This window comes from Gobio gobio, assembly GCF_949357685.1.
Source record: "Gobio gobio genome assembly, chromosome: 5".
In the NCBI taxonomy this organism is placed as follows: Eukaryota; Metazoa; Chordata; class Actinopteri; order Cypriniformes; family Gobionidae; genus Gobio; species Gobio gobio.
This window is the reverse complement of record NC_137101.1, coordinates 3,130,937-3,155,936: the sequence shown is the minus strand read 5'-3', so window position 1 is coordinate 3,155,936 and position 25,000 is coordinate 3,130,937. Positions and strand designations below refer to the sequence as shown.

General features: G+C 39.7%; 1 protein-coding gene across 1 annotated transcript in view; it reads left to right on the top strand.

Annotated features, from left to right (window-relative positions):
- Nucleotides 1-25,000, top strand: part of dnajc2 (DnaJ (Hsp40) homolog, subfamily C, member 2) — a gene marked incomplete at its 3' end in the record, with an annotated part of 31,418 nt that overhangs the window by 114 nt on the left and 6,304 nt on the right. The window contains exons 1-13 of the mRNA XM_079818365.1: nt 1-100; nt 1,648-1,838; nt 4,624-4,699; nt 4,778-4,876; nt 6,899-7,040; nt 7,117-7,197; nt 7,291-7,356; nt 10,265-10,356; nt 10,447-10,568; nt 17,559-17,708; nt 20,329-20,417; nt 21,275-21,344; nt 23,294-23,484. The exon at nt 1-100 is cut by the window's left edge and continues 114 nt beyond it. Of these exons, the coding sequence (XP_079674491.1) occupies nt 40-100; nt 1,648-1,838; nt 4,624-4,699; nt 4,778-4,876; nt 6,899-7,040; nt 7,117-7,197; nt 7,291-7,356; nt 10,265-10,356; nt 10,447-10,568; nt 17,559-17,708; nt 20,329-20,417; nt 21,275-21,344; nt 23,294-23,484 (1,430 nt within the window). The 5' untranslated portion in view covers nt 1-39. The remainder of the gene's footprint in view (nt 101-1,647; nt 1,839-4,623; nt 4,700-4,777; nt 4,877-6,898; nt 7,041-7,116; nt 7,198-7,290; nt 7,357-10,264; nt 10,357-10,446; nt 10,569-17,558; nt 17,709-20,328; nt 20,418-21,274; nt 21,345-23,293; nt 23,485-25,000) is intronic.

Genomic DNA, 25,000 nt, shown 5'->3' with positions numbered 1-25,000 from the left:
GCGCTCATGCGAGCTCGTTGAGTCGGTGTGTCTGAGCTCATGAAGATGCTGGAGGAGGCGTTAGACGGGCAGCTCACGGGGCTTTATAACGCCGTCGCCGGTGAGTGAGACAGACAGGAGGAGGAGGAGAGACTCAAACACATCGCAGATCTGCAGCATCACACACTCATCTGGACACCACACACACACACACACACACACTCATCTGGACACCACACACACTGTTATTAGAGGGATTTGTCGTGTTTTATCTCTGACATGAATCGGTTCGAGCTCAGATGAATGAAGACAGAAACGCATTATCAGCTCTTTCTGTCACAAACTCTCATTTCTTTGGTGTGTATCTGTAGAGATGTTGTGTTACCGTGTGTTTGTCTCACACACAACATACATGTAGAGAAAACCACATAATCTTGCTTAGGAAAACTAAATATACACACACACATTATATATATATATGTATATGTGTGTGTGTGTGTGTGTGTGTGTGTGTGTGTGTGTGTGTGTGTGTGTGTGTGTTGGTCCCCATTTTGCTGACCCATCGAGGCATGGACTCCACTTGACCCCTGAAGGTGTGCTGTGGTATCTGGCACCAAGATGTTAGCAGCAGATCCTTTAAGTCCTGTAAGGGCGTTTTCACACCTACCTTGTTTGGCCCGGATTTTCGGACCTTTCAGTTTGGTCCGAATCAAAATTACAGGTGTGAAACCTCCCCTGACCACGGTCCAGACCAAACAGACGAAATTTGGTCCGACGAAAAGAGTTGGTCCGGATCAAACTGAACAAAGGTTCGGTTCGTTTCTAGTCTGAAAGCATTTTCTGTACGGTTCACACTTTCAGACCATTTACAGGAAGTTCATGTTTATGTTTAAATATTATAATGTTATTTTTAAATTTCATCTAGGCTAAATTGATTATGAAAAGTGAAAAGATGTGCAATCTGTCAGAAGATGAATGATTTTGAACTAAATTTTGTATGATTTTGCTTAGAAAGCCTTTCTTTAATGTGAATTTAGTTTTTTTATCAATTGTATCTTAATTTTAATCAACGTTTAATCAGATAATTGCCTGGATTTAATAAATAATAAGCAAATAGTCTACAGCAGACAATAATCGCGGGAGCGATCACATGCTTTACACATGAACTGGAGCGCGTCTCAAATAAACCCAAACTCAGCAGATACTCGTCTCACAAACATGAGAAATATGTCTATATAAAGCTAGAAATGTCCACTTTTAAACGTAACGAAAAGAAAATAGTCAAGCAATGCGCAGTGTTCAATAGTGGCAACGAAATGCATCCGTTCATTTGTTTTTGTCAAAGACGAACGTCCGTTTACAAACCAATCACAGTCCAGGTGCCGCCCACATGATGAAGACGAGTTGACGCAAGTGTGTCATGTAAAGTTCTTTAGTGCGCTCGCATAATTGCAATGTGAAACCAAACCAAAACTAACCGAATATATAAACTGGATCAAAACATGAACTTCGGTTCGGACCTTGGTGCGGACTTTCCGCCGCCATTTTGTGCTGTTCCTTTGGATATAATAAAACTAAATTCCCCAAAATGAAATAAATGCCCTTCAGTAGCCTGTGAGATAGTTTCGCTGTAAGAGGAGTGTGTGTGAAGTGTGTGTTTGTGCTCAGTCTCGGTGCAGGTGCAGGTGGAGCCGGTGGGACGCTGGTTCGAGGCGTTTCTGAAGCGCAGGAGTAGAAATGTGTCCGCCTCGTTTCAAGAGCTGGAGGAAGAGGAGGAGCTGTCCGAGGAAGAGGAGGATGAGGAGCTTCAGCTGGAGGACTATCCAATGCTGAAGACGCTGGACCCCAAAGACTGGAAGGTGTGTGTGTGTGTGTGCAGTAGGGATGCAACAATACAGTTAGTCCACGGTTCAATACACACCTCGGTTTTTAGCCACGGTTTTCGGTTCGGTTCTGATGGCTTGTCACTTCAGTTTTTTGTTATTCTATTCTTAGCTGAACAGCAAGAGGTTAAGGAGAATAAAGACTATTTCTTTTTTGCAATACTCTTTCTTTATTTTACTTAAAAGAGTTGAAAAACTTTACTTAAACTTAAAACTTTAGTTAAAAATTGTATTCCTAGTGTATTGTATAATATAAAATATATATATATATGTAAAGATTTACACTGGCAGCTCAGAGCTGTACACCAGCATTTAAGTATGAAATTGAATGAATAAATGTAAAAATAAAACACTTCACAGACTTCACTATAAAATATACATTGATTCTTATTAAAGCTACTGTATTAGTTCTTCAGTCAAGAGCAGTGAGTGATTTTCTCTTTGTCTTTTGTTGTTGTATTAACATTAAAGGGATAGTTCACTCAAAAATGAAAATTGTCATCGAGAAATGAACACAGGTTTGGAACAATATTAGAGTGAGTGAATAATTACATAATTTTAGAGGTGAACTGTCCCTTTAAGGACAGCGTGTTCACTATAGGCTGCGCCGCTGTCAATTAAAGACCTGCGTTCATCTAATATACAGACACACACCGATTTTACTTTAGACATAACCGACTGTGTTTATGTTAACCTTGTGTGTATTTGACAGTATTAGCGCAGTTAGACGACTACTTAGTCCAGTAATCGCGTGTTTGACAGGCGTTTAGTGCACGCGCTCGGAAAAGCGCATGTTGAAACTGTGCATAAGCACGCGAATGAAATGTTTAACCAGCAAGGCTTTAAAACGCAAGCAAATAATGAACTTTGGTGATTGTGAATAACTGTAGTGTGCTGTGAGTATAACTCCACCACTAACCTGTGATGTGAATGTATGTCGTGTTTTTCAGTATTGGGATGGAGGCAAATGATAGATTTTGTAGAAAAATAATTAATTAAATGCAAGACCGCAATTCACAAGCGCGTATTGAAACGTGAATGCCGTACCGAACGCTTCAATATTATATTGAGAGTTGTGGCATCCCTAGTGTGCAGGGTTCCCACGCTTCTTGAAAGTACTTGAAAACAAACACAGGTCCTTGAAATGTCTTGAATTAAGCATGAACGACATTTTGTTAGAGGAGCATTGGTGCTATTACAAACATTGGCCTTCATGCGCAGGCAAAGCCAGAACAAAACAGCATTACGGGAGGAAGCTATTTCAATATATTTCTGCTGTTCCATAAGTGCCATCTACTGTCTAAAGCCCTATTCGGACGGCAATAGTTTCTTGTGAGGTTTTCATCATTGTCAGGGGCTAGTCTGTGATTTTATTGCCGTCTGAATCCAGAATGTCAGTGTTTTTCTCCCACCACCCGCATAAAAATCCCCGGCCGAACTACCCACTGTTTATAGACAAACACCAAAGACGTGTGGTCATTTCATTTCCATCCGAATCCACATCTGAGTTTTCAAGATGAGATCACTTCAAAATTCACTGTTTATATCCTTTTTGACCCCTGCAGGCCACCGTACTATTGCGCTTTGCTGTAATTTGGATGCATTTTAAAGATCTAGACTTGTATTACTCAAATGCTGACTAGAGCAATATATTTCATCACCTTTAAAAAAATAAAAAGAAGAAAAGCATGTAAACATTTGAAATGGGCCGCTATTACGGCAACAGTTATATCTGTTAAATATAATATATGTGCAGGTTTTAAAAGCCTTCAAATTGATTTTTAAAAAGGTACATGTACAGGTGATTTAATAAATAATTTTGCATATTTTTAATGCCTAACAATTAACTTGTCCATATCTTTTCATTTAATTGGAAAATTCAAGTATACAATATTATCTCTATATTTTGATGTTTTAATTAAGTAATGATTTATAAAAAAAGAACTAAAGCTACTGTGAAATAAATGTTAAAAGCAGGAATAAGAGCTGCAAACTGCATCTTGTACACCAGCCTCTTTCCTCATTGGATTTTGTTAAATTGGACATTTTTGCTCATTGGAAATTGTATTTTATTTGTCAGTGTATGCTTTAGTGTTACTGTATTAATGATACACACAGCTACAGTAGGTGTTTGATATATTGGCAGTAACACACACACCTTCATATTTATTGTGCTTAATTTAAAATAAAAGGTGCTTTAAAAAGTCCTTGAATGGTGTGTGTGTGTGTGTGTCTCTGTGTGTGTGTGTCTCTGTGTGTGTGTGTCTCTGTGTGTGTGTGTCTCTGTGTGTGTGTGTCTCTGTGTGTGTGTGTCTCTGTGTGTGTGTGTCTCTGTGTGTGTGTGTCTCTGTGTGTGTGTGTGTCTCTGTGTGTGTGTGTGTCTCTGTGTGTGTGTGTGTGTGTGTCTCTGTGTGTGTGTGTGTGTGTGTCTCTGTGTGTGTGTGTGTCTCTGTGTGTGTGTGTGTGTCTCTGTGTGTGTGTGTGTCTCTGTGTGTGTGTGTGTCTCTGTGTGTGTGTGTGTCTCTGTGTGTGTGTGTGTCTCTGTGTGTGTGTGTCTCTGTGTGTGTGTGTCTCTGTGTGTGTGTGTGTGTCTCTGTGTGTGTGTGTGTCTCTGTGTGTGTCTCTGTGTGTGTGTGTGTGTGTGTGTGTGTGTGTGTGTGTGTGTGTGTGTGTGTGTGTGTGTGTGTGTGTGTGTGTGTGTGTGTGTGTGTGTGTGTGTGTGTGAACTCAGTGCATTGACACGCTTCTCTTGATCTTCCAGAACCAGGATCATTACGCTGTTCTCGGTCTCAGACACGTCCGGTATAGAGCGACCCAGAAACAGATCAAAGCTGCGCGTAAGTGTCTCTCCTGTCCTCTACACCACTGAAGAACACACAGGGTGTTTAGCGTTGACATGCTGTTGTTCTCCACAGATAAAGCCATGGTCCTCAAACACCACCCGGACAAGCGGAAAGCAGCCGGAGAGCAGATCGTGGAGGGCGATAATGATTATTTCACGTGCATAACAAAAGGTTTGACTTCCTCACCATGAGTGAAAATAATGCTCTCCGATTCAACGTTCACATGTCAAATCCCCAGATGTGTTCTTGAGCCGCCCCTTTTATCAAGGAGAGGTGGCTTATGCAGACTTGAGACAGCCAGGTATCCCATAATGCATCTTGTTACCAACCAGCAAACGTCAATTGCGGAGGAGAAAACCAGTGTAATTATGGGCTGAGCACTGAAGGTGAACCTGTTGTAATCGTTGCCGTTCTTCTTCCGCACTTGAGGCTATGGCATCCCATAATTAGGAAAGTTATGAAGTTTGGCACACAGATAGAGGACAGTCTGTACTGTCATCATATCAAATTTGGAGTCTCTAGCTCAATTCCTCTAGCGCCACCACCTGTCCAAAGCTGCACTTACATTTGTGCGATTCATTTGAACCCTATGACGTCATTTTCTGTAGTGGCAAATTTCCCGCGAAAATAACGAGTTTTTCGAACTCCTAGACATTTGCATAAATTCATCTTCAGACAATGCCAACAGAAAGTTATGGAATTCAAGTCGATTCATCAAACTGTCTTCGAATAACGCGCAAACAAATTTTACGTAGCGCTTGCAAATATGTACACAAGGCTGGATCTCCGCAAAGCTTTATCAACATCAGCGCCACCTACTGGTCTGGAGATATTAAAAAAGCCAATTTTTGTGTGTGACTTCTGAACGGTGTGCCCAAAAATCATAAAAGCGGTCTTGTTAAATTCAAGGCGATTCTGAGTCGAATGATATCCATATTGGCCATTTTGGGTGGCGGCCATTTTGAATTTTTGTAGTAAAATGCTGTATTCCATGAACGTGTTAGCGTATCGTTTCGAAACTCGGTATGGGTCATCGGCGCGATGTCCTGAAGGAGCCTGAGAAGTTTTGAGCCGGCGCCACCTAGTGGTAAAATCAAATATTCACATGCTTATAACTCTGGATTTGGTTTACTTATTTTCATATCCTTAGATTCCTGAATCCTTGCCAAGTCCAACGACACCAAACATGCTAGCATCGCCTTACGGTTTGTTCAATGTTGTGATTTAGCGTTTAAACGACTTTTGCAAATTTCTTCAAAACCGTTACTCCGATTGAGACGAAACCGTCCTTGGAAAAGCGGAATCAAAGCGGGTTTTCAAATGTTTCAACCACAGACTGTTAAAAAATATGGGCGTAGTGTCCGTGACGTCACCCATAGGATTCTGAAGAGCAGTTTTAAAGCGTAAAGTCGGGTCGAGCTGGCCGTCGCCATCTTGGCAGTGCGTGTCACTCCCGGATTACAGAAAATGGGCAAAGTGGGGGGATGTGGGCGGAGCCTAAGTGACTAACAGACAGCAGACAAACGGCAATCCACCTGTCACTCAAAGTGGCCACGCCCTTAATTATACTGAACTTTAAGGCTTTATATAATGTAAACGAATGTTATAAAAACATTCACCTCCTCACAGTCGTCATGAAGGGCAAAATTAGCCGTATAGACCAAAACCACAATGTGTCCCAGACTGTAAACATGTGTTCTTCTGCATTTTAACATGAGCTCAATGAGATTCTGCTCCTTCTGGAGTCTGTCTCTAGTGGCCAGTCCATGAACTGCAGCTTAAGTCACTTCCGTATTGGCTTCAAGAGAAACTGCAGGAGGTGCTGGTTGGTTTTAACATGTTAATGTGAGATCGGAATCATAGCGGGTTGATTGTATGCTTTTTGCTAAATGTCAAAATGTGATAGTAAGTGGCAAAAAAAAAAAAGTTCAAGGGTTATTGTTTTATATGCTCATAAATACAAATGTCTATAACTTTTAAACAAAAATAAGATATAATGAGGTAACGTTTGGGAAATGTCCCACCCCTTACCATAACACTACTAACAAACTCAAACTATTCTGCGTATTAATTTTTTAAATGAGGAATATTGTGACGTGTCAAGGCGTTTAGGGAAAACTACACACTAAAGAGAGATGATCATGGAGAAAGGCATTTATGCTGTTGTATGAAGCTTTCTGAATCTCGTTGCAGCAATAGAGATCCTGTCGGACCCGGTGAAGCGGAGAGCGTTTGACAGCGTGGATCCAACATTTGACAATGCGGTTCCTTCCAAGGCGGAAGGCAAAGAGAAATTTTTTGAGGTGTTTGCACCGGTGTTTGAGAGGAACGCAAGGTAAACAGAAGTCACATGAGGGATTCATGACACGTTTAGTGCACAGACGTCACACTGCTGTTTTTCTCTCCATCAGGTGGTCTGTCAAAAAACACGTCCAGAGTCTGGGAAACATGGAAGCCTCTTTTGAAGACGTGGATAACTTCTATTCCTTCTGGTGTGTGAATTAAACTCGCAGATTTTGAGCCTAAAATGATTTCAAATGTGTGCCTGAGGTACAGAATATAAACTTTTCCTTTCGTTTCTGAAGGTATAACTTTGACTCGTGGAGAGAATTTTCATATCTTGATGAGGAGGAAAAGGAAAAAGCTGAATGGTAAATAATATTTTGTCTTTATATGCGATTGGTTAAATAGTAAACCATAGGCCTTCGTCACTTGATGTGAAATGAATTTTAAAGGCACAATATGTACGTTTTTGGATTAACCCTTTAAGACCTAAGGGTATTTTTACAATTAATTTTCCGCCTGGTGTTATTTACTAAAAAAGCTTGTAAAACATCAACCCTGTTGTGCACAGACAATTGACACACCTCTTTTTTTTTCAAGACAAGTTGCACTATCAGTATATTTGTGTTGCATTGATGTCACCTGAATGTAAAATAAGTTATGGGACCATAAAGACAAATGAAAAAAAAAAACGGAAATTGAATCACTCAAATATTTATTGAAAACACACACAAATAAATAAAAGCTAAGCATATTTCCTCTGGAAAACAGTTTGTTCAAGTCTTTGGAGTCCTGGAACTCAGGAATAAACATGATAACTTATACAGAACCAAAACTATTTGCATTTTTCCAAAAAAAGTCCAGGCGCTTTTGGCCTCTTTGGATTTTGGATATTTACTGGTGCCAAGCCTCAAAACAGTTCCTATCAGGAACTTCTCCACAAACTTTCTCCTCAAACTTTTTCCTCAAACTTTCTCCACAAAACTACTCAAAACTGCAGCGCGTCTCTCTCTCTCTCTCTCCTCAACACTAGCCGTGCGTCTCTCTCTCCACAATAACAGAGCTGTGGTTCATGCGTAATGACGCACACCAACGTGGATGACGGATCAGCCTGTCATTGGTCAAACCCTCATCCAAAATGGCAGCTAGCATCGCGTTAGCGGCAAAAATGACGGAAAATTTATAAATTATGGACATCAAGTGGATATATCTTGGATGTAAGCGTTTTGATTTATTGCTGAACAACTCCAAAAAGATGCACATGTTCCAGGCTGGATAGAAAACCTTCTGTAAAGGCTACAAAGACACCAAAGACACCCCCGTGATGGCTAGCTCGTTAGCTTTCTGCTGGAAAAAACGGTAAGAAAATCGATAAAAGTTTCATGAAATAATATAGATATTTATCGGAGGTGCCGTGTGACGTCGTGGGCGATGCCGTCGGGCTCTGAGGGTTAAGATATCCCACTAGAGCAGTGTTATATATGTTGTTGACTTGTGTGCATTATCCCAAATGTTTCCAAGAATGTTTAAATCCAGAGAAATAAGTGATTTTAACCAGGACACGGCCCGTGTGTCGCCTATCAATGACATCATTACCCTCCGCTTTTATTTTGTAGTAACCATGGAAACCCCAAAGCCACTTTAATATCTGCTGTGTTTTATTAGACACTGTTTGGATCATTGATGGACATAAACTCATCATTGTTCTCCAGCTCAACACAGTTAGTCTAATTGTGTAAATCTGAGTGCCATGTTTTACCACCTAATATGATTTTTTTGGTCCAGACCAAACGAACCGAACTACAAGTGTGAACCTAAGTTTTGTTCTGTAGAAAGCCTTTCTTTAAAGACAATTTATACAAGATGAAATTGAATCTTAATTTGAATCAATGTTTCATCAGCCAATCGCCTGGATTTAATAAATAAGAAGCAAATCGGCGATAGCAGACAATAATCGTGACATGAAGGCGCCGGCGCGATCACGATTGCTCTTGAACACGTCTCATAAATAAACCCAAACTCAGCCTCACACACATGAGGAATATGTGTGTAGAAAACTTGACGTGTCTTTTAAACCAAACAATTCGAAACGAAAAGAAATGGTCAAGAAATCACTAGTGGCCACAATATGCGTCTGTTCATCAGTGTTCATTTCTTGACAAATAATTTTCGTCAACAACCTTTTTTCACTGACGAAAACGAGACGATAACTAAATAAAAACTAGTGTTGGATGATTAAACTATGACGAAAATAAACTGTCATTTTCGTCAACAAATAAAAACGAGACGAAAATGTTAGTGAGGGACGATTAGGGACTGATCTAACCGCTGGAAAACACAATCAATCAATAACACACAATTATGCCAGGCAATTGTTTATGAACTAATGCTGATGAATAATGACGATGTTTATATAGTAATATGTTTGAAACCGTTGTATCAATGCATATTTGTTCTCCTTCATCTGAACTTGAATGAGCTCCTGCAACTGTAAGGCGCAGACATTTCAAAATAAGAGTCCCGGTGTATTTCCAGCTTGTTTATAATTAAAAGTCACGCATTATATATTTGTTTTTGCTTACACAATAAACTGTATTTAATTTAATTCCCATTTAATTCATAGTCAGGAGGAAAGACCAGTATTTGACACATTCAATAAAGTATCAGGGTTATAATTGTTCACTAAAACTTGAAATTAAATAAATAAACAAACTTATTTGAAGCTTAACCTGATATGGCCTACTGACTAAAACAGAAATACACAGTTATAAAATCTATATAGATGTTTTAAAAAAAAAAGTTAATTGAGCTCTTTTGTGTATTTTTAATGTCAAAAACAAAATGATGTAAAAATGTCAGTTCAAGTGACAGTCGGTGATGTAACGCTTAAATGCTTAATGTATTACAATTTAACTAAACTCATTAGATTTAGTCGACTAAAACTAAAAACAATTCAGGTGACTAAAATATGACTAAAACTAAATGGCATTTTAGTCAAAAGACTACGACTAAAACTAAATCAAAATTTGCTGTCAAAATTAACACTGTTGTTCATTCATCTTGCCAAAGACACTGACGTCAGACGCTCGTCCGTTTACAAACCAATCAATGTCCAGATGCCGCCCACATGATGAAGTGTGTCATGGACAGTTCTTTAGTGCGCTCGCATAATGTATAAAATGTATCTCAACATGAACTTCGGTTCGGACCTGATGCGGACTCTCAGGTGTGGAAAATAACCTAAAATATCGTCTATCGTTGTCTGTATTCCTCCAGTCGAGATGAGCGGCGGTGGATTGAGAAACAGAACCGAGCCTCTCGAGCTCAGAGGAAGAAGGAAGAGATGAACAGGATCCGGACGCTTGTTGGTAAGCGATGGCTCAGACGCGACAGACCTGTCAGGAGCTCTGGCTCTGAGCGGCTGTGTGAATCTGTGTGTGTGTGTGTGTGTGTTTCAGACACCGCCTACAACTGCGACCCGCGAATCAAGAAATTCAAAGAGGAGGAGAAAGCCAGGAAAGAGTCGGAGAAGAAGGCCAAAGCCGAGGCTAAGAAACGGGAGCAGGAGGAGAAAGAGCGGGTCAGTGCCACTATACACACCAATCAGGCATAACATTATGACGGGTGAAGTGAGTAACACTGATGATCTCTTCATCAGCTGTTATATTAGGCAGCAAGTGAACATTTTGTCCTCAGAGTTGATGTGTTCGAAGCAGGAAAAATGGGCAAGCGTAAGGATTTGAGCGAATTTGACAAGGGCCAGATTGTGACGGATCAGAGCATCTCCAAAACTGCAGCTCTTGTGGGATGTTCCTATCAAAAGTGGAAGAACAGTGGAGAACCGGCCACAGGGTCATGGGCGGCCGAGGCTCATTGATGCACGTGTGGGCCGATCAAACAGACGAGCTACTGGAGCTCCAGGGCTCCAGACTGGAGACATTTTGCGACTAAAATTTGAGTGTGCGACTGAACATCGTCACACATGTGCGATCAGTAAATTTGCCTGCTTTCAGTACTGGAGAAATTAAAAAAATACACTTACTATTTATAGGGATGCACGATATTATCGGCACGACATCGTAATCGGCCGATAAATGCATACAATATAAAAATCGGCATCGGCTGATATGAGAAAATTATGCAGATATGCCTTATAATGAACTGATGACATCAGCGTTTTTTCCAGAATGGCTATACAGCTGAATAAAATTATGCTGCATTATTTTCCTGTTTAACACTGTAAAGCTGCTTTGAAACAATCTACATTGCTAAAAGCGCTATATAAATAAAGTTGACTTGACGTATCTAGGCGATATGATAACGTGTTGACACGAGCCTGCAATAACTCACATGTGCAAGGACTGCAATAGTGATAAGATCATGTCAGCCATGTGGTCCTTCTTGAAGCAAAAACAAGCACATACATTGCATGTATGGTTATTTATATTGACCGTTTTTAAATACTGCCTTGAATTTGTGAATGTACTGAAGGACGTGACCCATAGGGTTGCTGGGTTTTCACAACAAAACTAGTCAAAAACAATGGCGTCTCTCCACTCTCTAGCGCGCGCAGCAGAAGCTCCACCGCAGCAGAAGCTCCTCCAGGTCCTAGTGCCTGCCCTCTGAAATGTTATATATATGTAAATGTTATATATATGTAGAGGCGGCGCTGTTGTTACAGTAATAAAATGAAAAGTATAATACACAAATAAATTGAAGTTACTGTTTTTTCTGAATAAATAAAGCAGTAATCATGTCAAATCACAAACATGACACTGTTCAAATTAAATACTTGTATATACAGTTTATTAATCTGTAATAAAATTGTATAAAATGGATGATGACAAATAATCCAAGGAGCACTAAAATAATTGTATATTTTTTTATTTGAAGCTAAAGACAGCATCAACTGATGCCATGCCACCCCCACATAGGCACAAACATTAAATCTTTAAACAAAATTGCTATAATCCGCGCAAGAGACGCTGTTTCCAACTTTAAGGCGGCTTATGTGTGTGTGCTGCGAAATGGACGACTTGCACTTTATATTTTAGGCTTTGTGTGCACGTCTAAACCATCAAATAAACAACAAATAGCCTGTGTCAGAATGACCGGATTGGAGAGCAGTTATTTTAACAGTTTATATCTTAAATGGGCTTAAATAGTTTGGAGAAATAGGAGAATATGATATTATTAGTTCTGCATTCGGTCTTAAAGGGGCAGCGTCTAATAAACCGGCTGATGATTGAGCCATTAATTTGAATCGAACAAAAGGCAAATCTCTTGCAAAAACATCTCTTGAATGAATATCTTTAGCTTTTACAAAGCATTAATCTATCAATTTATACAGTGAAAACTATGCAGTGTTATTTTACATTTCATTACTTTATTTGTAGGTTTGTTCTTTCTAAGTAATATTAATGTTAGCAGATCTTCCGAACGCCTGCACACTGGTCCATTTACAAATAGATGTTTTATATTTTTGTTCAAACATTGCTGTTTCTTTTGCTATAGATATTTTACTTTACAGATTATAAAGCCATGTTAATTATGTTTTTTTTTATTCATTAAAAAATATATACAGTAGGGCTGCACTATATTGGAAAAAAATTACATTGCGATATTTTTTTTTCCAAACGATATATATTGCGATATTGAGAGCCATCAATCCAGGCTAAAGTAAATCATTTCTATTCCATGATATTAATAATTTCACTAATAAGCAAGCTTCATTACAAGTGACAAAAAGGTCACTTAATATTTTATTCCAATATTAGAACATTTCTGTAAACACAAAAGCAGAACACGTTTAAACAGCAGCTTTACACCAACCCCCCTGATTGGTTTACAACAATAGAACTTAAAATAAATATATTTTTTATAAAACAACTTTTTGGTTCACAATCTTTTGTTTTTAAGTCAACTTTTCTTAGCAAAAGTGCCAAAGTAAAACGGTGTTGGTCATCATAATCATGGCACATATCTTTAGCGATATGAAACGTTATTGCGTCTGTTATTTCTTTCTGTCGTTGAGAGCCTTTCTGGTAAGGTGTCACACTGGCAAAGGCATCACAAATATTTGTTTGTTTTGGTTGACATCCAGATTTGACTTTGTATTCGTCGTAAAGAGCTTTGTGGTGCCGATATAAAAGTGATCAGACAAATTGGTGGCGTTTCCTTGTTTTGTGGCCACAACTTTATGACACTTCATGCAAAGTACCTCTTTTTGGTCAACATCCTCCTTTTTGTAGCCGAAATAGTCCCAAATAGATGTTTGTGACTTTTCTTTTTGGCACGAAATCCTTTTTTTGCGGCGGATCCTCTTCATCGTGCAGTTTTAGCAGTGAATGTTGGCTGTGAGCAGTGGCACAGCGAACCAATCACAGTGCAGACACGCGCAACGTGCATTTCACCCCAGCAACAAGCCAAACAACAAACTCGTGTTTACTGTATGCTACCGTTCTCTTAAAGGTCCCGTTCTTCGTGTTATTTTGAAGCTTTGATTGTGTTTACAGTGTGCAATATAACGTGTTCATGTTTCGCGTGTAAAAAAACACAGTATTTTTCACACTATTTACTTATCTGTATACCGCTGTTTCCACTGTCCTAAAAACGGCTGGTGATTTCCTTGTTCTATAAAGTCCCTCCTTCAGAAACACGTAACGAGTTCTGATTGTGCAAGCGGTTCCTGTGCTGTGATTCGACCACAGCTTTGCGCACGTGAAAGCGGTTCCTGTGTTGTAATTTGACAGCAGCTTAGCGCACGTTGGAAAGGTCACGCCTCTTAACGGAGAGATGTATGCGTTCAATAATCTCTACAGCGTCCCTGGGAAAGCCAACCAGTTCAATTCGCACTGCAGTAAACTCGCGCACCACCGCTTACAATGCCGGTCTCCAAACGGGGGATATGAGGGAGTACAAAGCTTCATGTTACGCCCTCCGGCGCGCCGTTAAAGCCGCAAAACTCCGCTATAAAGACCGAGTGGAATCTCATTTCCAACTCAACGACTCCCGGCGGATGTGGCAGGGACTGAGAACCATCTGTGCTTTTGGAACTAAATCCTCTGCAGAGGTGAGAGCTGATCCGTTGCTGGTGAACGAGTTAAACTCTTTCTACGCTCGCTTTGATGGTAATCGCGGCAGCGCGACTCCGGCGAGTGACGCGTCAGAGAGAGTCCCTCAGAGCAGCAACAGTCACGTGATCTCTGTCTCGGAGGACGAGGTTCGGAGGGCACTCAAACGTGTGGATGTCAGGAAAGCTGCTGGGCCGGATGGTATTTCAGGTCGTGTTCTGCGGTCCTGTGCTGATCAGCTCGCAGGGCTCTTTACATCCATATTCAACGAGTCCCTTGCTACATCTGTTGTCCCCACCTCCTTCAAACGATCCTCCATCATCCCTGTACCTAAGATCAGTAAACCCTCTTGCCTAAATGACTATCGTCCAGTGGCTCTCACATGTTTAGTCATGAAGGTCTTTGAGAGACTCATTAAAAACAACCTTTGCTCCTCCATTCCTGACACTTTGGACCCTCTTCAGTTTGCCTATCGTCCCAATAGATCGACTGAAGATGCCATTTCTCACGTCCTTCACTCCTGCCTCACTCACATCGACAGCAAAAGTGGGAACTATGTCAGGCTGCTATTTATTGACTATAGCTCAGCCTTTAACACCATAGTTCCCATTAAGCTAACACACAAACTCCTGGATCTAGGCCTGAATTCTTCTCTCTGCCTCTGGATTGAAGATTTCCTCACTGGCAGACCCCAGGCGGTGAGAGTAGGCCAGTTCACCTCCACCTCCATCACCCTGAGTGTTGGAGCTCCACAGGGCTGTGTGCTGAGTCCCCTGCTCTACTCTCTCTACACCCATGACTGTTTGTCCACACACAGCTCCACCTCGATCATCAAGTTTGCTGATGATACTGTTGTCCTGGGTCTCATCTCCAACAACAATGAGACGGCATACTTGGACGAAGTGGAGCAACTGACATCATGGTGCCAGGACAACTGTCTCTCTCTGAATGTTAGCAAGACCAAAGAACTGATTGTGGACTTCAGGAAGAGACAGCATCGGTCATACTCCCCTCTCATGATCAGCGGGACACCGGTAGAGAGAGTGAGCAGCTTCAAATACCTGGGTGTGAACATCTCCGAGGATCTGACCTGGACTACACACATCCAGACACAGGTGAAAAAAGCCAGGCAAAGACTGTACCACCTGCGCCAGCTGAGGAAATTCAGGGTTTCACCAGCCATCCTGAAAACTTTCTATCGAGGGGCGATAGAAAGTGTCCTGACTCAGTGCATCACAGCGTGGTACGGGAACAGCACCAGTCACGACTGCAAAGCCCTGCAAAGAGTGGTGCGCTTATCCGAGCGCATCTCAGGCTCAGCTCTCCCGTCTCTGCAGGACATCTACACCAAACGCTGCAGAGGTAGAGCTACTAAAATCATCAGAGACATTAATCACCCTGCAAACTCTCACTTCACCCTGCTGCCATCTGGTAAGCGCTTCCGTAGCCTGATGGCAAAGACTGAAAGACTCAGGAGGAGTTTCTTCCCCCAGGCCATCAGACTCCTGAACTCAGTCACGTGACTCACTTCACCCCCGCACACACATAAACATACAGTCTTTTAACATTAACATCCACATACTGCAATTGCACTGCACTTTACGTCCCTATTATTACTGCGTAACAACCTGTAATAAACCTTGCACATTATACTTCTTTATATATACATATTATATATTTTATGTTAACCACTTATTTTTAAGTCTACAGTTTATCTCACTTATCATATCCACATATTTTTTATATTTTTATTTTTATCTTATTTCCTATTTTTATCTTTTACTTGATTTATTTATAATTCTACTTATGTTAATACTTTTTATTCTAATTTTATTCTATTTCTATTTAATTTCTTGTAACTGTTATTTGCACTGTCCATGGAGCGGACCTGTTTACATTTCACTGCCAGTTGTATATTGTGTATATAACTGTGTATGTGACAAATAAAACTCTTGAATCTTGAAATCAAACAAAGGTGATTTGACTCCTGGATGAAAATAACAGCGTCTCGATGACATGGCGATAAACACACTCAACGCAACAGTTCCTTTTCTCCACGCGACCGTCCGCTTCTCCACGTGGGACAGCAACAAGACCGCGCCCCCTTTTTCGCGTTTCTTTGTGGGCGGAGGTTAGTCTGTTCTACTGCTCTACTGACGTAATTAAAGAAGGAAGTACCAGGATGTAGTCCAAGCCAGCCGTTCGCTGTAGGCTTTGAAAGGGAACTTCTGTTAAATAAAATATCTCGCTTGGCATTGAACTTTGAGCTTTATAATTTTACAGGTATTATTTATGCTCTAACAGCAACATTACACACTAACTAAAGTTTGAACAATGGAATCGCGAAGAAGGGGACCTTTAATACACCATGGGCTACTACCCTTCACATCGCATGTTCCGGCGATGTGACTATCGCTCACGTGCACATCGCGATGTCGATGTTAAAACAGAATATCGTTCAGCCCTAATATACAGTATAATAAAAAGAACCGATAAGAATACCGTTAAAGTACCGGAGCGATAAGCAGTATCGGTAAGAGTAGTAAAACCTTAAAGGGTTAGTTCACCCAAAAATGAAAATTCTGTCATTAATTACTCACCCTCATGTCGTTCGACACCCGTCAGACCTCCGTTCATCTTCAGACACAAATGAAGATATTTTAGTGTAAATCTGATGCTCTGAAAGGCCTCCATTGGCTCAATGCACGGTTCACTCTCAAGACCCTTAAAAGGCACTAAAGACGTCGTTACAAAGTCCATCTCACTACAGTGGTTCTACAATAACTTTATGAATCGGCGAGAATAGTTTTTGTGCGCAAAAAAACCCTAAATAACGACTTGTATAGTGATGACGATTTCAAAACACGGCCTCATGAAGCTTTGAAGCGTTATGAATCAGTGATTCGATTCATGATTCGGATCGCGTGTCAAACTGCCAAACTGCTGAAATTTGGCGATTCAAACTGCTGAATCGACTCACTGATTCATAACGCTTCGAAGCTTCATGATGCTTTGTTTTGAAATCGTCATCACTATATAAGTCGTTATTTAGGGTTTTTTTGCGCACAAAAACTATTATTTCACACCCAGCGGTAATTAAAGGAAAACATCGTCTGATAGCGCCACGTGCAACATGGATTCGGTCTTCCGACCTTTTGATTTTGATTAACGTAATATGTGAAACATTGGAAAGCTAAGAATGCTTATTTTGAAGACAGAGAGCGTGCGAGCGGAGGAGGAACTCACTGGTCGTTCTCTCTGTCACTCAGTTAACTCAAGTGCAGCATCTGTTCTACATCATTCATAAATCACAATAACTGATCAAATAAGGCTTTGGCGGGACAAAAATTTTCATGTAGGAAAAACCTTGATTATGTAAACACAAACTTTTATTTTGGATGCAATTAATCGCGATTAATCTTTTGACAGCCCTAATTATTACTTTCCTAAACCCATGTCCGGCTGGTTGTGTGAGTGTGTGGTGTGTTTCTCTGCAGGCGCGGCAGGCCGAGGAGGCGGCGGTGAGGATGCTGCGGGAGAAAGAGGAGGAAGCGGCTCGGCAGGCGGCACAGCAGGCCAAGAAAGAGAAGGAGGCGCAGAAGAAGGCCATCAAGAAAGAGCGGCAGAAGCTCCGCACCACGTGCAAGGCAGGAAACACTCCCAGCTTCTCACCTGTGTTAATCTTGACAGCAAATTTTGATTTATATATTTTAGTCACCTGAATTGTTTTTAGTTTTAGTCGACTAAATATAATGAGTTTAGTTCAATTGTAATACATTAAGCCAGGGCTCGACATTAAGCCGGTTCACACGCTTAAGTTAATCTGTCATTCACTTGTCCGAGTAAAACATTTGCTTGTCCGGATTTCTTTTGTAAATATAATCTATACTGAAGCAATATTCTCACCAGTGTTCAATCAGCTTTGACATATTTAAATATGCATATTTGTCATATTTGTACCGTTTTATAAAGGGCATTTTTCCATAATCTTATTAAATATAGGATATGCTTCGGCTTTCCTTTTTATATTCTTAAATTTGATCTATAAATTAAATTAGAATAAGACACTATAGGGCTGTTACCAATCAAATTAAATTAATTAGGCTACACTGAACTATTACAACTGCATTAAATAATGTTATGAGATTATTTCAAATATTTTTGAATATACAAAATGAGAAATGTTGTAAAGATTAAACTAAACCACCAGTAGGTGGCAGCATGTGACCGTCTGAATGAGCGAGTCATTGAGTCGATTCAGTGAAACGGCTGATTCATTCAAGAATTAGGCGGTCGTTTACGAACAGGCCATTGAATCTTTGATTCAACCGATTCATTCAAACACTGAATCATTCACTAACACACACACTGATGCTGTGAGATGTGTTACGGTTCTGCTGTGATCTTTGTTTGGAACTATTTTTGCTGCTGAAATCGAACAAAAACAGTCAATATTGCTTCTTAAATGTAAGTGACTTAATGTTAATTAATTGTTTATGGAACTGGCGAATGAAATCAGTGTCATTTTCAGTCGTGATGGTATTCAGGAAAACACACTCTTGTTAGTGTGATGTGGCTTAACTGTATCATATGTTATAAATATAAAAACTGCACAATTTTAACTGTGTATGTTAACTGAGTTTCTCTGTGTGAGCGGCGCTCATTTGTTTTCGATGTTCTCCTCGAGAGTTTTATATAATTATCCACTATCGATCTCCACTTACACTGAATCAGAATCATTATTGCACTTTGGTGATGTCCTAGTTATTTTTTGTTTTGACGTTTTAACCAGGACACTTCTCCATCGGGCAACTAAAATTATTTTTCACTTGCCCCTTCAAAAAATCCACTTGTTCTGGACAAGCGTTAATGTCGAGCCCTGATTAAGCATTTAAGCGTTACATCACCGACTGTCACTTGAACTGACACTTTGACATCATTTTGTTTTTGACATTAAAAATACACGAAAGAGCTCAATTAACTTTTTTGTTTGTTTTTTAAAAACATCTTTTATAGTTTTTATAACTGTGTATTTCTGTTTTAGTTAGTAGGCCATATCAGGTTAAGCTAAAGCTTCAAATAAATTTTTTTTTTTTTTTAAAGCTACACTGTGTGATATTTTCCCCCATCTAGCGGTTTAAAGGTATATGACCATCCAGTGAATATTAGTTTCTCTTCCTCTCAATTCCGATTTCGTTTTAACTCCTACGGTGGCCGATTTAGTCCAAGATTAACATGGCTTCCAGTTCGACCTCGTCCACATTCGACACGGTTCCATCAAGTGTTAAAACGCGAAAGGTGAAGCTTGAATTTACGGGTATGTCCCTCTTTGGCTAATGTACTTTCAAGATGGAGGGGCAACATGGCGACCCGCATTCGAACCCTCAGCCGTATGTATTTACAATGGCATATTATAAACTTACGAGAATACTTTATTACTTGAAAGAAGTAAATATACATTAATGAGCACATATATTTTTGAAAGAACTAAGTGTTTTTAGCTTAGAATAAACTAAAAAAGTTACACAGTGTAGCTTTAATTTAATTGATTTAATTTCAAGTAATGAAGATTATTTTTTAATGGTTTTAGTGAACTATTATAACCCTGATACTGTATTGAATATGTGTCAAATACTGCTATTTCCCCCTGACTATGAATTAAATGGGAATTAAATTAAATACAGTTTGTGTAACCAAAAACGAATATATAATGCGTGACTTTTAATTATAAACAAGCTCGAAATACACCGGGACTCTTATTTTGAAATCTCGCCTTACTATTGCAGTTGCAGGAGCTCATTCAAGTTCAGGAGATAAAATATGCGTTGTTACAACCGTCTAAAACACATTACCATATAAACATTGTAAAGTAAACATTGTCATTATTCATCAGCATTAGTTCATAAACAATTGCCTGGCATAAATGTGTGTTATTCAGTGATTGTGAGCCGCTCTGGATTGGGGGTGTGTGAGCCTGTAGTGTGTTTTCCAGCGGTTAGATCAGCATCTGTTACACACAACATCAGTTCTGACCCGATCTCTTCCCTAATCGTCCCTCCGTAACATTTTCATCTCGTTTTTATTGGTTGACGAAAATAACGGTTGATTTTCCTCATAGTTTTTGTCATCCAACACTAGTTTTTATTTAGTTATCGTCTCGTTTTCGTCAGTGAAAAAAGGTTATTCGTCAACTAAATGAACACTGGTACTTCACACACACATTCAGCTCCATGAGCGCCGCTTCATCTCTCGCTCTCTCTGTTTCAGACCCAGAACTACTTCACAGACAATGAGGCCGACAGCGTCCGGATGATGGAGGAGGTGGAGAAGCTGTGTGACCGGTTAGAACTGACCAGGTGAAGGAGAACTGCTGATGCTGGAGGAGGAACGGATGGAAAGATCAACTGATATTGATTTATAGGATTATTTGTTTTATTTAATGATTGAAATATTGTAATTTCTGCAATTTCACTTCCTCCTTGCATACAAAACACACTTCTATATCAATAAATAGTCTGAAAGAGTGCAAAAATATAGTGTATATATACCGATCAGGCATAACATTATGACCGGTGAATAACACTGATTATCTCTTCATCAGCTGTTATATTAGGCAGCAAGTGAAAATTTTGTCCTCAAAGTTGATGTGTTAGAAGCAGGAAGTGTAAGGATTTGAGCGCGTTTGACAAGGGCCAGATTGTGACGGCTAGACGACTGGGTCAGAGCATCCATGTCTCGACAGGTCAGGGCTGTTTTGGCAGCAAGAGGCGGACCGACACAATATTAGGTCATAATGTTATGCCTGATCAGTGTATAGTCACTAAAGTGAGTTCATCTCTATTTTTAGCGCTAAGTTTAAACCACATGCATTTATGCAACACATCTCATTTGTGCATTAATGGCTGTTATGATAAATAGTTTATTATTAAGCGAGGTCAGTTATTTGACCTTTGCTGTTTTAATGGCGGTCTTGTGTGCAATTCTTAAAATGCACACAAGATGGCGCCATTTATTGGTGAATCCGATATTACAAAACTATACCCACTTATGGGAAAATGCTTAATATCGGGAAAAATATCGGTAAAACCGATTATCGGTCGATCTCTACTGGAAAGCTTTTAAACATGATGTGATTTAACACCTTTATGTTGTTGTTGTTGTTGTATGTATTATCAAAATGTGAGAATAATTGAGTTTGTTGTTTCATGTGTAGTTTGCAGACTCTGAATGAAGCGTTGGCGTCTGGGAATAAAGAACAGAGTAAAGCGGCTCTGGAGAAACAGGTGAGAGCAGAAACAGTCAGGAGTTAATCTACACACACACACACACACACACACACACACGTTTAGAGTCTCTTCTGCTCATCAAGACTGCGTTTGTTTGATCAAAAATATGGTAAAAATAGTGAAATATTATTACAATTTAAAATAAGTGTTCTCTATGTGAATATATAGTAAAGTGTAATTTATATCATGTGATCAAAGCTGAATTTTCAGTGTCACATGGTCCTTCAGAAATCATTCTCATATGATGATCAGCTGCTCAAGAAACATTTCTGATTATTATCGTTCATATTTTTGAGGAAACTTTGAATAGGATGTTTAAAAGAACAGTGTTTATTATAAATATAAATACTATTACTACTAGTTATTATTAATAATTACATTAAAACCTATTTTATAAAGAAAATGTTAACCCTTAAAAACTGAGACTATCTAACTAACTATCGTTCTAAAATGTTTAATAACTTTTAAACCGTTAATCCAATCTGTATGCTGTGAAACGCAGCGTAAAGAGGAGAACCTCAGCTTTTCAGAAGGATCACATTTCTTGTGATTGATCAAAAATCACGTTTCTCTGTCACAACATGAAAGTGGGTGTGTATTTGCGTGTATAAACCGAAATAAACGCATGCAGAGCCCTCTCTCACAGAGCACAGCACACACAAGTCAGTATATTTCTCTATTTGTATGTAGTTTGTGTTTTACACCGTTTCAGTTTTGTTGTTATATAACAACCTTCCTATTTACTTCACTCCCTGAACTTTTTTTGGACACATCTACATTGTCAGTAAATAAAATGCACCTGTTTTCACTCAAAAAACGCCCAGAATTATATCATAATAAATGGCTATAACTTGCTGAGGGATTGATACATGTAGACAACATTTCATCTGGAAGTCTAAAGCAACGCAGTCTAACTTTCTAAAGGAAAAAATCCAAACTTCATGAAGCTCACAGTAAAAACACATTTTTCCTGCCGTTTTTCTTTAAAATGCTATTAATTTAATCCATTCTCAGAGTAAATAAATGTAATATTGGGCTAGATGGAAACGTCATGTTCTCCTGTTTAAAATGATATATGACACTTGATGCTAACTGCTGGAACGGGGGAGGAAAACGAAGAGAAGTAGAGGCAAGTCAGGCGCCCCAAAAAATGTTCTAGGCCTTTAAGGGTTAAACAAATAATGACATAATAATGACAAGAAAAATAAATAACAAGGTGCCAAGAAATTAATAAAATACGATTTGAAATGTTTAATATTTTTATTAATTATTATCATTAACAATAATACAATTTAAATTAATATCATTAATAAATATCATAATATCTGTACTACTCCATGTTCTTAATACATGTGACCCTGGACCACAAAACCACCATAAGGGTCCATTTTTTTTTCAATTGAGATTTATACATCATCTGAAAGCTAAGTTTATCATTGTTTTATGGTTTATGACAGGACAATATTTGGCAAAATCTGGAATCTGAGGGTGCAAAAAAAATCTAAATATTGAGAAAATCTCCTTTAAAGTTGTCCGAATGAAATCCTTAGCAATGCGTATGACTAATAATAATAATAATATATTTACAGTAGGACATTTACTAAATCTCTTCATGGGACATGATCTTAATATCCTAATGATTTTTGGCATAAAAGAAAAATGGATAATTTTGATGCATACAATGCATTGTTGTCTATTAATACATCCGTGAGACACAATTTTGTGCTCCAGGGTCACACTTTTGTTACATTAAGAATATTATATATTTAAATTTATTTGAAGAATCTTTTGATGAATAGAAAGCAATAATTTACTGCCATTTTTTGATCAAATGAATGTGTCCTTCCTGGATAAAAGTGTTCATTTCCTTTGAATGGAGGTGTAACTTGCTCTCCTCCTGAGGTTCTCCTGGCTCAAGCCGTGTGTGTGTGTGTGTGTGTGTGCAGGTGCAGGATGTGAACGTTCAGATGCAGAAGGAGAAGGAGGCAGAGATGCAGGCCCAGCAGGCGGTGCGCAGCGCTGAACACGCCAGCGGAGGAGGAGGAGGAGGAGGACTCAATAACAGAGGCTGGAATGAGGAAGATCTCCAGCTGCTCATCAAAGCGGTCAACCTTTTCCCCGCCGGAACCAACGCCAGGTGAGTCGCAGTGTTTTAGGGATGCACCGGTTGACCGGCTAAAAACCGGAACCGGTTTTCTTTGTATTTTTCTGCCTATTTATATGGAAGTGCGCCCGCGTGCACATACGCCTATATTGCAATCATTCACGAACATGTCACTTGTGTGTTACAAACGGAAACTGGAGAACGGAGGGAAGAGACGAGATGCGCTGAAGGGAAGGAAGAGACGCTTTCCTGCGCGAGCCGAAGTTGCGCGAGCCGAAGTTGCGCGAGCCGAAGTTGCGCGAGCCGAAGTTGCGCGAGCCGAAGTTGCGCGAGCCGAAGTTGCGCGAGCCGAAGTTGCGCGAGCCGAAGTTGCGTGAGCTCAGCTCAAGTGCAGATAGTGAGAGTTTGTTCAGCTCAGCTTCTCACGTGTTGGATCTAGGGATGAAACGATTACCGGTTTCACGATAAACCACGATAAAATTTAGTGACGGTTAGTAATATCGTAGAAAATTTAATTATCATTAAAACCGCGTGTGATTATCACGATTGTGAAAACTCGCGGTAAATCTTGTCCAGTCAGCGTCAGTCTGGCGCAGCGCACGGTTGTTTTTGAATGAGAAGAAATGGAAGAAGGCAGTGACAGCACCGGGAGATTGTTCAGCCTCTAAAAGGACCAAATCTGAGGCATTGTCATATTTTGCCTTTTACAAAAGTCCTGAGGGAAACTTAATTGAAGATGGTCACCTTTTGCAGAACATGCCAGAAGAAAGTCGCTGTAATAGGGGAAACACTTCAAAACTACGAACGCAAGGCAAGTGGACTTTGACCTCAATACCAAAGCTATGTCTGGGAAATAATAACGTGAAGCGAACGAACAAATTCAGACTAGGGTGACATTTAAGGGATAATAATCAGGGCTTGACATTAACATCCGCCATTTGCGGGTATAAGTTAACGTTATTTCGGCTGCACACTAGTCACTCTGGCTGTTGAACTTATAATAGTCTTCTCAAACGCCGTCTGTTATAATCGCGTTGCGCATTATAACCACTCGCGCGTGTTTATATTGAGTTTATGAATGCAATGTCTCATAATCAGAGGCGTTCAGAGCGCGCGCCGCGCTCACTCCCTGAAATCTGCACTCAAAGCAGAGATAAACGTGTGATGTACGCAAGAGATTCACTCATCATACAGTGTTGGACTGTTTTTGTTCTATTTCAGCAGCGAAAATAGTTTTAAAACAAACAGCAGAACCACAGCGCATCTGATATGACTGCCATAACGCTGGTGAATTTAGGGACTGTCTCTAAAGTTACACACAACATTGGTAACGTTATACACGTTTCAAACTTCAGCATTTGAAGAGAATGACAGTCATAAAACTGACTGTAAAGTGATCATTTAGGTGTCAGGTATGATGCACACATTTTGATATTTAATAATTAAACTGTCAAATCATATGGAAATATGGATATGCATTATTTCACTAGGATACTGTTTGGGCTCTAACACAAAACATGCTAGATTTAAATGCATCACTGCTGAACAC